The sequence below is a fragment of the Amphiura filiformis genome, chromosome 20 (assembly GCF_039555335.1).
Source record: "Amphiura filiformis chromosome 20, Afil_fr2py, whole genome shotgun sequence".
NCBI classification, from domain to species: domain Eukaryota; kingdom Metazoa; phylum Echinodermata; class Ophiuroidea; order Amphilepidida; family Amphiuridae; genus Amphiura; species Amphiura filiformis.
The window spans coordinates 9,248,070-9,261,957 of record NC_092647.1 but is presented as its reverse complement, the minus strand read 5'-3'; the positions used below and the strand labels follow the sequence as shown (position 1 = coordinate 9,261,957).

The 13,888-nt window shown below is 38.9% G+C and overlaps 1 protein-coding gene across 1 annotated transcript in view; it reads left to right on the top strand.

The window, feature by feature from the left end:
• Positions 1-13,888, top strand: part of LOC140143035 (uncharacterized) — a 131,812-nt gene that overhangs the window by 109,239 nt on the left and 8,685 nt on the right. Inside the window, exons 40-48 of the mRNA XM_072165077.1 lie at positions 4,248-4,505; positions 5,053-5,235; positions 5,810-6,024; positions 7,355-7,419; positions 7,895-7,995; positions 8,862-9,125; positions 10,089-10,246; positions 10,798-10,903; positions 11,644-11,888. Coding sequence (XP_072021178.1) covers positions 4,248-4,505; positions 5,053-5,235; positions 5,810-6,024; positions 7,355-7,419; positions 7,895-7,995; positions 8,862-9,125; positions 10,089-10,246; positions 10,798-10,903; positions 11,644-11,888 — 1,595 coding nt within the window. The remainder of the gene's footprint in view (positions 1-4,247; positions 4,506-5,052; positions 5,236-5,809; positions 6,025-7,354; positions 7,420-7,894; positions 7,996-8,861; positions 9,126-10,088; positions 10,247-10,797; positions 10,904-11,643; positions 11,889-13,888) is intronic.

The following is a 13,888-nucleotide window of genomic DNA, read 5'->3' as shown; positions in this document are numbered from 1 at the left end:
TTGCGCATCACCCCAAATCCACTCATTCTGCTGATCAAGAAGTTCTCTCATAGGTGCTGTCATTGATGACAGTTCTGGCACAAATTTGGCTAAGTAATTTGTCATGCCCAAAAATCTTTGAAGATCAGCTTTCTGCTGAGGGCGCGGCATGTTGGTTATGGCACTTATCTTACTTGGATCTTCTATAATGCCTTGATCAGTGTGATCTCCCATGAAGATCAGTTTGGTTACTCCAAACTCACACTTGCTTCTATTTAGCTTCATGTTATTTTTAGATGCGGTTTCTAATACTTTGCGTAGGCCAGTATCGTGCTCTTCACGAGTAGCTCCCCATACAATAATGTCATCCATCATTGTATTTACTCCATCTATAGATTCAAACAGTCTATGAATCTTCTGGTGGTAGGCTTCAGGTGCCATATTTAACCCAAATGGTAATCTCAAATATCGGTATCTACGAAGGGTGTGATAAAGCATGTAAGTTTACTGCTTTCTGCATCGAGCTTTATTTGCCAAAACCCTGATGAGGCATCTAATTTACTGCAATACTTTGCTCCAGCAAATTCAGCCATTATCTCCGCGCGTGATGGTAGCTTGAAATGCTCGCGCTTCATAGCCTTATTCAAGTTACAGGATCGAGACATACTCGAATATCACCATTTTTCTTTTTGACTGTGACTAGGCTACTGACCCAGTCAGTAGGTTCTTCTTGCTTAACTATAACACCAATACTCTCCATTCTTTTGCAATTCTGCTTTGACTTTGTCACATAATTTGAATGGAATTTTCTACAACCATGTTGTACTGGTGGTACTGAGGGATCTACATGTATTGTATGTGTATCTGGTAAACATCCAAGCCCTTTAAAGACATGGCTAAATTCTTCCATAACAGTATCTGTCAGTTTATCTTCAACCGAGTCTACCTCCACATTCCAAACTAACTTAATGAGACCCAAGGACTCACACGCCTTTAACCCAAGCACTGGTCTAAATTTGACGCCTTGTCTTGTTTGGTTAGGTATGACTATGAAAGATAGTTCTTGTGTTTTGCCTTTGTGTTTTATTTCTGCTTTACATCTACCAAGAACTGGAATGACTGTACCAGAATATCCCCTAAGTTTCACAAAACTTTTCTGCAGTTTTGGTCTGGGTTTCAGTTTCTTATACACTGAGTGAGGTAATGTAATATGTTGACCTGAGCACCAGTGTCAAGTTTCAATGAAACATTGTGCTTATTGACTGGTAACTTAACAACCCACTCATCACGTTTCCGTGTTGTGAGCTCATAAGTGATCGCATGAATGTCAACAAAGTATTCTTGATCTGAATCGCTTTCATTTATTTCATCTACTTTGCTTCTGCTTTGTTGAGACTTTTTAGAAAGACAGAAGGTTGCGAAATGCTCCTTTTTTCCACATTTGAAGCGTTCTATTTTTAGCGCTTTGCACTCATCTTTTTTTTTGTGGTGCTTTCCACATTTTCCACATTTTGAACTTGAACTTTCAGTTTTCTGCTGTGGGTATGTCTTTTGATGTGACTGTTGCCTAGCTTGTGGCGGTTGTTGTCTAGATCTAGTAGATCTTTTATTTCTATTGACCGTGTCAACATGTGATGATATACCTGATTTGACTAATTCTTTAGCCTGTTTTTGCGATTGCTCTTTTGCTCTGCACTTTTTTAATGCAGTATCCAATGTTAGGTCAGCTTTTTGAAGCAAAGTTTCTCTCAACTTATTGTCTTTGACACCTCTAGCTATCATGTCTCTGATCAGTCCATCCTTGAGCGTATCAAACTCACAGGATTGGCTACAAGTACGCAGCTCTGTCATATACTGATCAATATTTTCATTTGTGTCCTGATGACGAGAAAAGAACAGGTACCTTTGGTACGTTACGTTTTTCTTGGGTGCGCACTGCGCAGTACTGCTCGTACTTCAGCATTACTGGCTCTAGTTTCATTTTGTCATCATCGTTCGTGAATTCAAATGTATTATATAGGCTAAGAGCTTCATCACCCACTACGTGAAGGAATGTTGACGTTTGTTGTGCATCGGTACTTGCCGTCAAACCTGATGCAACCCTAAACAATTCAAACCTTTGTTTGAATTTCTTCCAATTTTCTGAAAGATTCCCATCTAAAACCAATGGTTCTGGTTGTGAGAGTGTTATTCAACTAGCTACTGTTGCCTGATCGGCCATGGCTCTATTTGTGTTTTAACTGTGTACGTGTTCACCTATTTCGCTGTATCAAAGCGCGCTTGATTTTAACCCGAAAATCAAGAAAGGCACCGATGCGCTCCTGAAAACTCAGGAATCTTGGTTTTGACCACCAACCAAGAAAGGCCGTTGTATGTCATGCGTGTGTATTTAACTTCGCTCGAAGCGCATCTGGCTTAATCTTAAGCTGAGATCAAGAGAGCCGCGGAGCGCAGACGACTGATGTGTGTAATTGAGCGTGTATTTGTTCGCCTAAGGGACGTGCCACCGGCTTGATTTTTAGCTGAAATCAAGAAAGCAGCTCGAAGCGCTCCTTTCAAAATCAGTCACTTGACTTGATTTTCTAATCACAGACAGGTTTACTTTTACTAGCCTGCTCAGTTTTATTTATAAGCTTGCAGCTTCATGCAGTGGCGTACCGTGGCTGCCCCAACCCCGGGGGGCTGAAGAAGAAACAATTTTGCCGCCCCTTCTTTAACAGCCCGAAAAGGTTGACCCAATTTTTTTCACGGTCGTTTGAAAAAGTGAAGAGCAAAAAAAAAAAAAAAAAAAAAAAAAAGAAAGGATTTTAGGCGATAGCGCCCTAAAAGCAACATTTTTTCAATATTTTTATGCTGTTCCAATTTTTTGCGCCCTTTTTATTTGCTAATTCGTTTTGCCGCCCCCTTCCTTTTTGCCGCCCTGTTTTTGCCGCGCCTTCGTCTTCCGCCGCCCTTCGTTTTTGCCGCCTCTACTTTGACCCGGGGCTGGCGCCTCAAAGCCCCCACCCCCAAAATACGCGCATGTCATGCCTAGACCACAATATGGTTGTTTTAGTTATTTGACCTCTCTGTTGTGAATGGCAGCTTGACAAACTGAGAATAATGCACAGGACACAATCCGAGAACAGACCCATTCCTACCATCAACCTTCTTCACTTGATGGCTTGCCTCAATTTTGCTATCAAAACTGTATGATATATGCCTATGATTATACTTTCATTTGACAAATAACCTGTCATCAAGACTCCCTGAATCTCAGAAAACAGAGATGAAGACCTTGACCTATAGTGACTGAGTGATGATCTTCTTAGGGGTGGCAGATCCAGGTGCTTCCACTGAATGGACTCATAATTCCAGTGATTAATGTATGCCTCATTACCTCTAGCTAAATACATTCTAGGTGTATAGCAGGTGTGGACTGGATCAAGTCAACTGGCATCATTTTTGCATGAAGATTCACGGACCTCCATCTAGAAGACACCCTGGAATATCCAAATGTTAATGGATTTTACTTTAAACACTTTCATCAGAACTGTTATACTTCGTGGCTAGTTCATCTTTCTTGTTAAGTTCTTTATTTATTATCAATGTCACTGTACCAGCCCGTATATCATTAATGGTGACGTCAGCAAGTCTTTTGGACCTTTGATCTCAAGGGCGCTCATTCCATTCTTGAACTCTAAGAACCATTTCATTGCTGTTGAATATCAAGGACTTCATTTCCATTTACAGCAACTGTACATTGTTAAATTTCATTTGAGTTTTCACCATCGTCCAGAGAAATTTCCATTCTCTTGGTCGGACTGATGTCACAAAGGGGAAATAGCCTTGTAAAACCAGTTCCCCTTTCTTGATCTGGTTGCTATGCGCGCTTGTGCAAAGGGGACGAAGGGGACAATGTTCCCGGATGTCCGACCGAGTGAATGATGACCCTGTATTCACTTCTGGTAGTAGTTGTGAATTCATGGAGGTAGGCTTCCTCTGAAGAGTGTCCTGCCCATATACAGTGAAGCAAAAATCTAATATCTTTGCACTAATGTTTTGAAGGAACAAGGTTTCAAATGAGGCCAAACTCGATACCGTGCAACAAAGTAGCATACCGAGTTCTACAAACTTTTTGACCGCCCCTCGTACCAAGTAGGATGCTTCAAGTATGAGCAATTGCTATTCCAAACTTGTATTATAAACCATGATTATTTTTTGTAATTCATTTTTGTTGTCCCTTGTTTTGTAATGTATACTTTGTCTGTAATATTATTACTCTACAGCTCCAAGACCCACAACCCATGCACCAGGAGAGGGGGTCTGCTTGGAAGGCTGGCTGACTTATGGAGACTGGTGCTACAAGTTTGATTTGGATCGAGATTTTGCTTCTTGGCCAGAGGCCAATGATGATTGTCAGAGAGCTCATGGTGCTCATCTTGCTAGCATCCACAGTAAACAAGAGAATGAATTTGTGAGACAGAATGCTCAGGGAGTTGTTGGTGTTAGAGCCATATGGCTGGGTTTGAGAAGAGGGTTTGAAGGTGAGTAAGAGGAACAAGCACACAACAATAGTAATTAGTTTATTCTTGTAGTGTTGGTTAACCACTATTCTACAAATAATGATTCTGGTTATTTGGATGGATGAATTTCATTAGAATAAGCAGAGTAGACTATAGGCACGTCCACACACAGGGCTTTTAGTTTAGTTAAACAAGATTTCCAATCCCTAAGTTTGCCACCAAATTTATTCCCAAGCAATATAGGGGGATTTCGCGATTTCCCCAAGTGATGCTCATGTTATGTGAAGGATCCATATGTTTTGCAATTCTTGAGTGTTGAGCGAACCACTAGATGAGTTACAGTAAGTTTCCTATTGCAATCCCAGAGTGGATGTCATCAGGTATTAAAAAACTCAAGGATTCCAGGCTGTAATTGAGTCGTGTGGACAGGCACATGGGGATCTTCAAGATTTTATGAACACAACTTATGTTAACTGGGCCAATGGTGGTGTAATATAGTTGATCAAGATGGAAGCCCACAAGATTGTGTAGAATTCATACATTCCATGGCCTCTGTATATTTTGATAGGTGAATTTCAGTATGAGGATGGTACACCTGTAGACTATGTTAACTGGGCTAATGGCGAACCTAGTGGAGTTGGTCAAGATGGCAGCCCACAAGATTGTGTAGAATTCACTGATGATGCTTATGGTAAATGGTATGATGACGACTGTTACAGAGGGGCTGCTTATGTTTGCAAAATGCCTAAAAGTAAGTCAAGAACAACATCTTTATGGTATAATATAAAACTTTATTAACTCAATCCATATAAATTCCATAAATGTCACTCTGACTCGAATAACCTCAGCATGCCATGGATTAATTTTTGATCTGGTTAAGATGTCCAAATATATATATAAAGGGAATGAGGGTATCATGAAGAATGGTGATTGTACTAGCAATTCATCAGATACTTTGACATTTTAGTTAAATTTTCACATAATTCTACAGCATTGAACTACTTGAAAGTGCATATTTGCAGACAAGCGCACTAATCCATCCAGGCCAGCATCTGAAGGGGGCAGTCATTCCTGCATCGTTACCACCACAAAATTGTTGCACCCATATTTCCTAAAGCTTTTGGAAATGCACAATTTGTGGACATAAAAGCAACTCTGCCAAGCATGGAAGGACTAGTCCGCCCGGATCTGCTACTCCATATGCAGAAGTCCATTTATTTTATTATTATTTCTTTCTTCTTTTTTTTTTTTTTTGGGGGGAGGTTGACAGATACATGCCTGTGTATAATTGTTGATATACCTTTTTTTGTGTGTGTGTTAATTAGTGATTCCATTTACACCAACAACACCAGTACCTACCGCAACACCTTGTCCAACTAACCCTAACTGGGTTTACATGCATCCATACTGTTACTATGTGAGTGGAGCTATAGGAAACCCAGTGAGGACATGGACTGATGCCAACAACTACTGTATGTCAGAGGGTGGTTATCTGGCATCAATTCATAGCTCAACAGAACAGAACTTTATCAACTCTATTGTAAGTAGAATATCACTAATGGTATTTTCTGTTGCAAGCTAGAATATCCCAGTTTATGGAATAATGAAGCCCAGCATTTACACACTTTTAGCTACTGATTACCCCTGGTATATCTCTGGTATTTATCCTTTGAAACATTGAATAATACTTGAGGGAAAATCCAGTTTATGCCAAAAAGAATGTGGCCTGGCTTATTTCACATCAATGCACATGACAGTGATATACACTAGGCATGTAGCAAGGTGACAAAAAGTGGGGCGCCCAAAATTACTTGAAACGGCAAAAAAGAGCCCCCAAAAATGCAAAAAAGTGGGGCACCCATGGGCACCACAGACTCCCCACTTATGACACGCTTGATATAAACTCCAATAATTGCAAATCACCTTTCTCTGGTTATTTTGGAAATAGTGCATTGGCTGTGTGCATTAACATTGCAAGCATAGCTTTGGAATTCATTTTACAGTTTGCTCATGGAGAATAGAAATACTTACAGACTTTCAATTAATCCGTCTGTGTTGGGCTCCCGGGGGGATCACTCACATAAATGGTCTGTACGCATGCGTGACCAAAAAAAAACAAGTAAAAGGGGTGTTTTTTTAGGCAAGGCAAATTCTGCGCGTGACGCGTTTAGGGTCTAAAAACAGTGATTTTCAAGAATAAGGGTAGTTTTCTGAAACTGGACAACTTGTTTAGGGTACCTTTTCAAATTTTTGGTAAATTATGAGTCCAAAAAGGGTACATTTGTCGCATTTTCACCAGCCAAAAACTCATTAGGGGGTAAATTCTACACTAAATTACCTTATTAAGGGGCTAAATTTGCTGGTAGGGTAAAACTCGTTTAGGGGGTGTTTGAAAAAAATTTGGTCACGCATGCGTACACTGTCATATTTGAGTGGCCCCCCCGGGGTTGGGCTATTCCATTTGAAATCTGTACACCATCTGACAAGATATTAATCTCTGACACAGGGTGTGTAGCTTTCAAATGTACCCACCACCCATTTAGATAACTCCATTTGAAATTCACACTCCCTGTGTGGAAGATTAAGGGTGTGTGTGGATTTCAACTGGAATAGCCTATTGCTTTTCCGGTAATAAAATTTGCACATTTTATTTTCAGAAACATCTGGGTTTTTAATCAAAATTTGACTTTTTTTACTAAGTAAATGATTAGGAATAGCTATGTTTCATTTGCCAAAACAGGATAATATTTTTTTTACTTCCAAAAAATGAGTGCCTTATTTTTCTGGAATATGTAGTACTCGTCATTTCAGGGCCAGTCAGTCTGTAAATATACCATTCCATAATACATTTGTTTTCTTGTCACTGGTAGGTAAGAAGATCTGTACCTAATTATTGGATTGGCTTTAGAGAAACGTCTGGCAGCAATGACTACAGGTGAGATGGCCGGCTGGTGTAAACACTGGTCTTAAAAGATTACGAAACTTGGTGTTTGAAACTTGAGTGTAGTTAAGTATTAATATGAAGTATTAATTAATGAACAACTTCAGAAACACATGATAATTGCATAAATAATTTCAAGAGAAATGCCAGCATCCCAAAGAGCAATTACCTAAAATAAAAACTGAGAAAATACCCACCTTAGAATCAACAAGACTAAATTATTATTTCAGATTTAGTGACCTCAAAAAGAGCTGTATGCTTTCTGAAGATAAAGGACCCAATTTGTTAAACTGAAAAGAAGATTTTAAATCTTGGGACCAACATTCAGTGTCACCTTAAAAGTGGTACTGTGATACTGCATTTGATTGTAATTTCCATCATGCCAAAACCCAATGTATATTTTGACTGACTGTACGTGTGAAAGCCATCACTTCTGTGTAAGTGACATTTCATTAATGTTATTTTGCAGTTGGTCAGATGGCAGTGATGTTGACTATGTGAATTGGAACCCTGGCGAGCCTAATGACTGGGATGGACAAGAAGCATGTGCTGAAATGGAAGTATTTGATAGTGAGTCAAATAAAACTAGCTAACCCCATTTTCAGAGCCTGACCAACGGCAACCCACATTTGGAATTTTGAGAATATTGTTTTGTTAAATTTTGTTAAAATCAGCCGTTTTTTGGTCAAAATTGATTGATTAGTGGCGCATCCTATATATTTAATGCACCAGCATGACCCCTCTCATTTGTGAGTTGCAATGCTGATCAGCAAATGCACCAGCATGACCCCTCTCATTTGTGAGTTGCAATGCTTGCCTGTCCAGCAACAAATTTAATTTAAATCTTATCTTTATCTAATTTAAAATCTTATTTATTTACAAGATATCCCTACTAAATACAGGATGTCAAGGACTCAGATTTAACCTAGATCATACTCTTCTTGCCATACCCCAACTAAACGATCCTTTGGAGTTAATTCATTTCTTGTTTTCAGACTGTGGAACAACTTGCCATTCACATACGTGCTGCTTAGAATTTTTAAGCCATAGTCATTTGTTTCTCATTTTGGCTACTGTTTATTATGTTTTTTTCTAATTTGCCATAAAATTTGTATTATATCACAATAAATAAAATTTTATTTGATATCTGAAGAACATTCCTTGTATTCATGATGCAATTTGGTGTGTCTGCAAAGGTGGGTTACAAAGCCCTTAATGGTACAGGTTTTAATATTTCTTGTTTATTTTGAATTTTGTTGTTGTAATTGTTAATGCTACTTTTATATCAGGTTTGATAACATGTCACTTGTACATGTACTTTGTATGTATTTTGCCTAAAGATGTAAAGCACATTGATCTTTTTGGAAATGCATAATAAATCTTTGAAATAATTATAATAACTAATACTCTCAATAACCCTTCCTTTATCCTGTTAGATGGTCGCTGGAATGACATGGCATGTGGTATCAAGCAAGCCTTTGTCTGCAAGAAGCAGTATGACAACACAATGCCAATCACAAAGCCACAAACAACACCAACAGAGGGTGGTTGTCCATCAGGCTGGTACCGTCTAGGGTCTATATGTTACCACACGCTAGGTTTATCTACACCTGATAAGCTGGGCTGGGAGAATGCTAGGACAGCTTGTCAGCAATATCCTGGCGGTGAACTAGCATCTATACATCACCAGGGAGTACAGGGTAGGTTACAAATCAACACTCATATAACTGACTAGGGGTAATTCAAACAAAACATTCTATTCCTGGTCAGATTTTTTTGGTATACATTGTACTATGATCAGCTTGTAATAGGCAAGAAGCATTCAATTTTATCACTGTGCAAGTTCCAACTTATGCATGCATGAGTTCACAAAAGTCACACATGCTTAAGTCATGCAAAGTGCAGTTTTCAAAACTGAGTGCTGTGCCCAGCTGAGTGTACACCATTCTATAGCAATCCGTGATGTTATGAGTCATCCCTATTACGTACTTTTCATCACCTGCATGAGTTTTTTAAACACTAATAACAGAAATGATATCAGTCATGTTCAAGTGATTCCTTGTTATTTGTGTTGTTATTCAACCGTGGACAATATCATTAATTTTGGTGACATTGCTGTATTTCTTAAACAAAGTAAATTTGATGATTTAAAAAAAAAAGCTAGAAACACATATTTTGTGTTTCTATTTGGATATTTTGTCCTTGCAAGTAGCAAAGAAGTCAAACTATAATCCTAGACAGAATTAAAAAAACTAATTTGTGTGTAACATCACTGTCAATCAAACTGCCCACAACCCTTGATTGGTTAATAGTGCGTAAAAGGAAGGTTGATTTATCTGGTGCCGATCTGGGAAAAGGAATGGCAGAAAATGGCAAAAAATAACAGTACTTAAAGGCAAGAAACCACTTTTCTAGGAATCATTGCCTTCTGAAAAGAGAGTTTCCTACTATTAAGTTCCATTTTTTTTTGAAAATTCAAACTTTTCAGAATTGTGTAATTTTCATAACCGTATTTGGTTCAGTGGTTCTTAAGATAGTTCTTGATGTTGTGAGAAAATATCTAAAAACCTGGACTTGTTATGTTGAAGCCTATGGCAAGTCTCCTCAAATCTGCTCAGGAGGCACTCGGAAAATAATTATTGCTTGTTGCTCTTTGCATTCAGCTTTGATAACATCTTTGATGAAGAACAGTGCAGATCTGAATGTATGGATAGGTCTGAGTGATAGAGGCTCATTTGGTAAATTTCATTGGACTGATGAGACCACATTAGACTATACCAACTGGGCAGCTGGACAACCAGATGGTATTGCTACTAGACCTGTACGTAGGTTTAAATAAATAATAATTTGTATTCATCCATTTGTGTTTGTGTATGTGGGGTGAGTGTGTGGGGATGTTTATATATGAGGTTTGGGAGTAAAGAGTATTTGTATTTGTAAAGGGTGTGGTAATATAGGGGACAGATATGTAAATAGATGAAAAGAAATCAGCATATGCGGCGCAAGTTTTACACATAATGGGAAAACATAACAAAAATAAAACAAAAATGCTGCACAGACAGAATTGGAACAGAATTATTTTTAGGCCAATAATAGGGTAAAATTGCTTAACCTGCCACTGGATATCCACATGTGAAAAATTTTGGAAAATGTTTATTATGAATTCTGTAAGTTGGTGTTCTGGTGCACATTTATATCAATGATATCAAATTCATTGAATATTCCATAGATTGGGGTAGTGTAGATTGGCCACACAACTCACCTTCTTGTGGTAGCATTGTGTCAGTGTAGCGGACTACATACCTTCACAACAGGTTACAAGAAATACAAAAAATTTCAATTACCTTGTGTCTGATTGCTGATTGATTTCAGGATGACATAGACTGTGTTGAGATGACCAATGACCCAGACCATCCAGGCAAATGGGATGATGTGGATTGTAGTCTTCAACGAGCTTATTTATGTCAGAGACCTGTAGGTGAGTAGCTGAGGGAAGGTAGGATGGGTGGGGAAATGTGTGGGTGGTGCAGTTGATGGGTGGGGAGGGGAGGGAGGAAATGTGTGGGTGGTGCAGTTGATGGGTGGGGAGGGAGGGAGGAAATGTGTGGGTGGTGCAGTTGATGGGTGGGGAGGGAGGGAGGAAATGTGTGGGTGGTGCAGTTGATGGGTGGGGATGGGAGGGAGGAAATGTGTGGGTGGTGCAGTTGATGTGTGGGTGGTGCAGTTGATGTGGGTGGGTGACAGTCACCTGGAGCTAGTAAACAGGAGCTAATCCATTTTGAAAAATGATGTCACTCACCAGAGCAAAACAGAGCAAACCAAATTTGCTAATGCCATAAAGTCTTTACCTTAACACCTATAATGTACATACCCTTCATTTTCCATTGACTTTCTTTCATTTTCCCTAACTGAGTGCATTTCTACCAACTGACCAACAAAAGGACTCTTCTTTACCCCTTCTCCCACCTTTGTACATACCACTGCATTGTCACTCACTACACCTGACATGCAATTGGAATGCAGTAATGGAGAGAACAGATACTTTTTATTGATTATTTACAGCACCTTATGACTCATTTCACTTCACTTCTTTTGAACATGTGGCCTCTTGCCTCAAATTCCAGTCATGCTCATAAGCCAAACATTGGACAAAATTAATGCACTAATACTGGTGTATTATTAACTAAATTACTAACATCTGCTGTGTTAATTTTCTAGACCCAATCTATGGACCCAACCCAACTTTCAACAGTGACTGTTCCAGAGCTGGTTACCAGTCCTATTTTGAGTCCTGTTTTAGACTAGACACTTTGGCCAGGGTTTATGAGGATGCAAAGGTGATGTGTGCTGATGAGGGTGCTGCTCTGGCTACCATCAATGATGGATATGATGAGGCGTTTGTAGAAACTCTTATGCTCAATAATGGATATCAGAATGTATGGATTGGACTGCAAAGAGATCCGGTAATTGGAATTCAGTTGTGCATGTAGATATGCAGTTTACAAATGTAGACAATCTTTTGGTTGGGATTGCATTCTTTAATCTTCAGGAAGGGCGAGTTAAAAACAGACATCAAGGTCAGGGCTTAACAATCTATGTTAAAAGAGTCAAGACTAAACTTTAGGGGGTACTACACCCCTGGCCAATTTATGCCTATTTTTGCATTTTTCTCAAAAATTATAACACATTGGTGACAAGTAAGATATGTATCTACCAAAAAAACGTTGACAACGTAAAGAAATCAGCAAGTTTAAAAAAACCCACCTCGGCTCACTTTTTGAAACTTGGTCCCATTTTGAACACCAACAGCAAATCAGTGTTTTTATTTTATTTCAACAGAATACAGCATTTCCAACAAAATTACAAGCCTACTTGTTATTGGTTTAATTCAATCATTAATCATGTTAATCATGATTATTATAAAACAAAACACAATAGGATATTGGCTTACCATGCAAGAACAAGATAATAACCTTTCAGGTCGTTCCAGAAAGCTTACAAATTAATATCGCATCTGCACATTAAAGATACCTAACACTTCTGGAAATGTTTTAAATTTATATAAATATGATAAAGTTTAAATCAGTAACTTTTACAAATGGGACCAAGTTTCAAAAAGTGAGCCGAGGTGGGTTTTTTTAACTTGCTGATTTCTTTACGTTGTCAATGTTTTTTTGGTACATTTCTTTTCTTTTTATGAATGTAGCCAAGCAGCTCCAAGCTTGGAAGGTCATCAGGTTACGAAGTGCACCATAAAACGAATAAAACGAAAAATGGATGTTTGAAGTTGCTATTCTTGATTCATGACAATAAATAATTAAACAAAACTTCAGTTGTTTATTTTTAAAACTTGCTCGTCACGTGTGACTGTAATGTTCAGAGGCGTACACAATGATCAATAAACATTTTAATATACTTTAATTATTCAAGGCTACGTAAATATGTAAAGAAAATGTAAATATGAACAACACACCCAATGTTGACAATGCCAGAGAGACACACATAGAGTAAATCCGATTTAGGCCTACTTCATGTCGGAACTGGTAAATGCGCATATATTTAAGCCTACACTACGGAAGCGTCTAAGTGCCCAGATAATCGTGTTTTAATGTTTGTGGTTCTTTGTAGCCCTGCGGGGCAATCTACTTGGCTATCCGAATTTCGCGGTTTGTGGTTCTTTGTAGCCCTTCGGGCAACCTAGTTGAATATTCCTATTAAGCGGCGGTTGTCGGCGATCTTTCGTGGTTTGTGGTTTTCATCAAGCCCTGCACTCTATCGGGAGCTAATTTATAGTTTAAGCTTGTTGAATATCCATATTTTGTGGTTTGTGGTTCTTTGTAGCCCTGTGGGGCAATCTAGTTGCATATCCAAATTTCGCGGTTTGTGGCTCTTTATAGCCCTGCAGGGCAATCTAGTTGGTATCAATATTGAGCGGCAGTTGTTGTTGATCTTTCGCGGTTTGTGGTTCTTTATAATCGATAGGCCTGCGGGCAATCTAATTGGATATCCAAATTTCGCGGTTTGTGGCTCTTTGTAGCCCAGCGGGGCAATATAGTTGAATATCGTGATTTGTGGTTTTAATTTCCCTCTATCGGGAGCTAATTTATAGTCTAAGCTTGTTGGATATCCGTATTTCGTGGTTTGTGATTCTTTATAATCGATAGGCCTGCGGGCAATCTAGTCTTTCGCGGTTTGTGGTTCTTTGTAATCTTTCGTGTTTTGTGGTTTTAATTTCCCTCATTAAGTCCTGCTCTCTATCGGGAGCTAATCTGTAGTTTAAGCTTGTTGGATATCCATATTTCGTGGTTTGTGGTTCTTTGAAGCCCTGTGGGGCAATAGTTCCATATCCAAATTTCGCGGTTTGTGGTTCTTTATAGCCCTGCAGGGCAATCTACTTGGATATCAATATTGAGCGGCAGTTGTTGGCGATCTTTCGCGGTTTGTGGTCTTAATTTGTTGGATA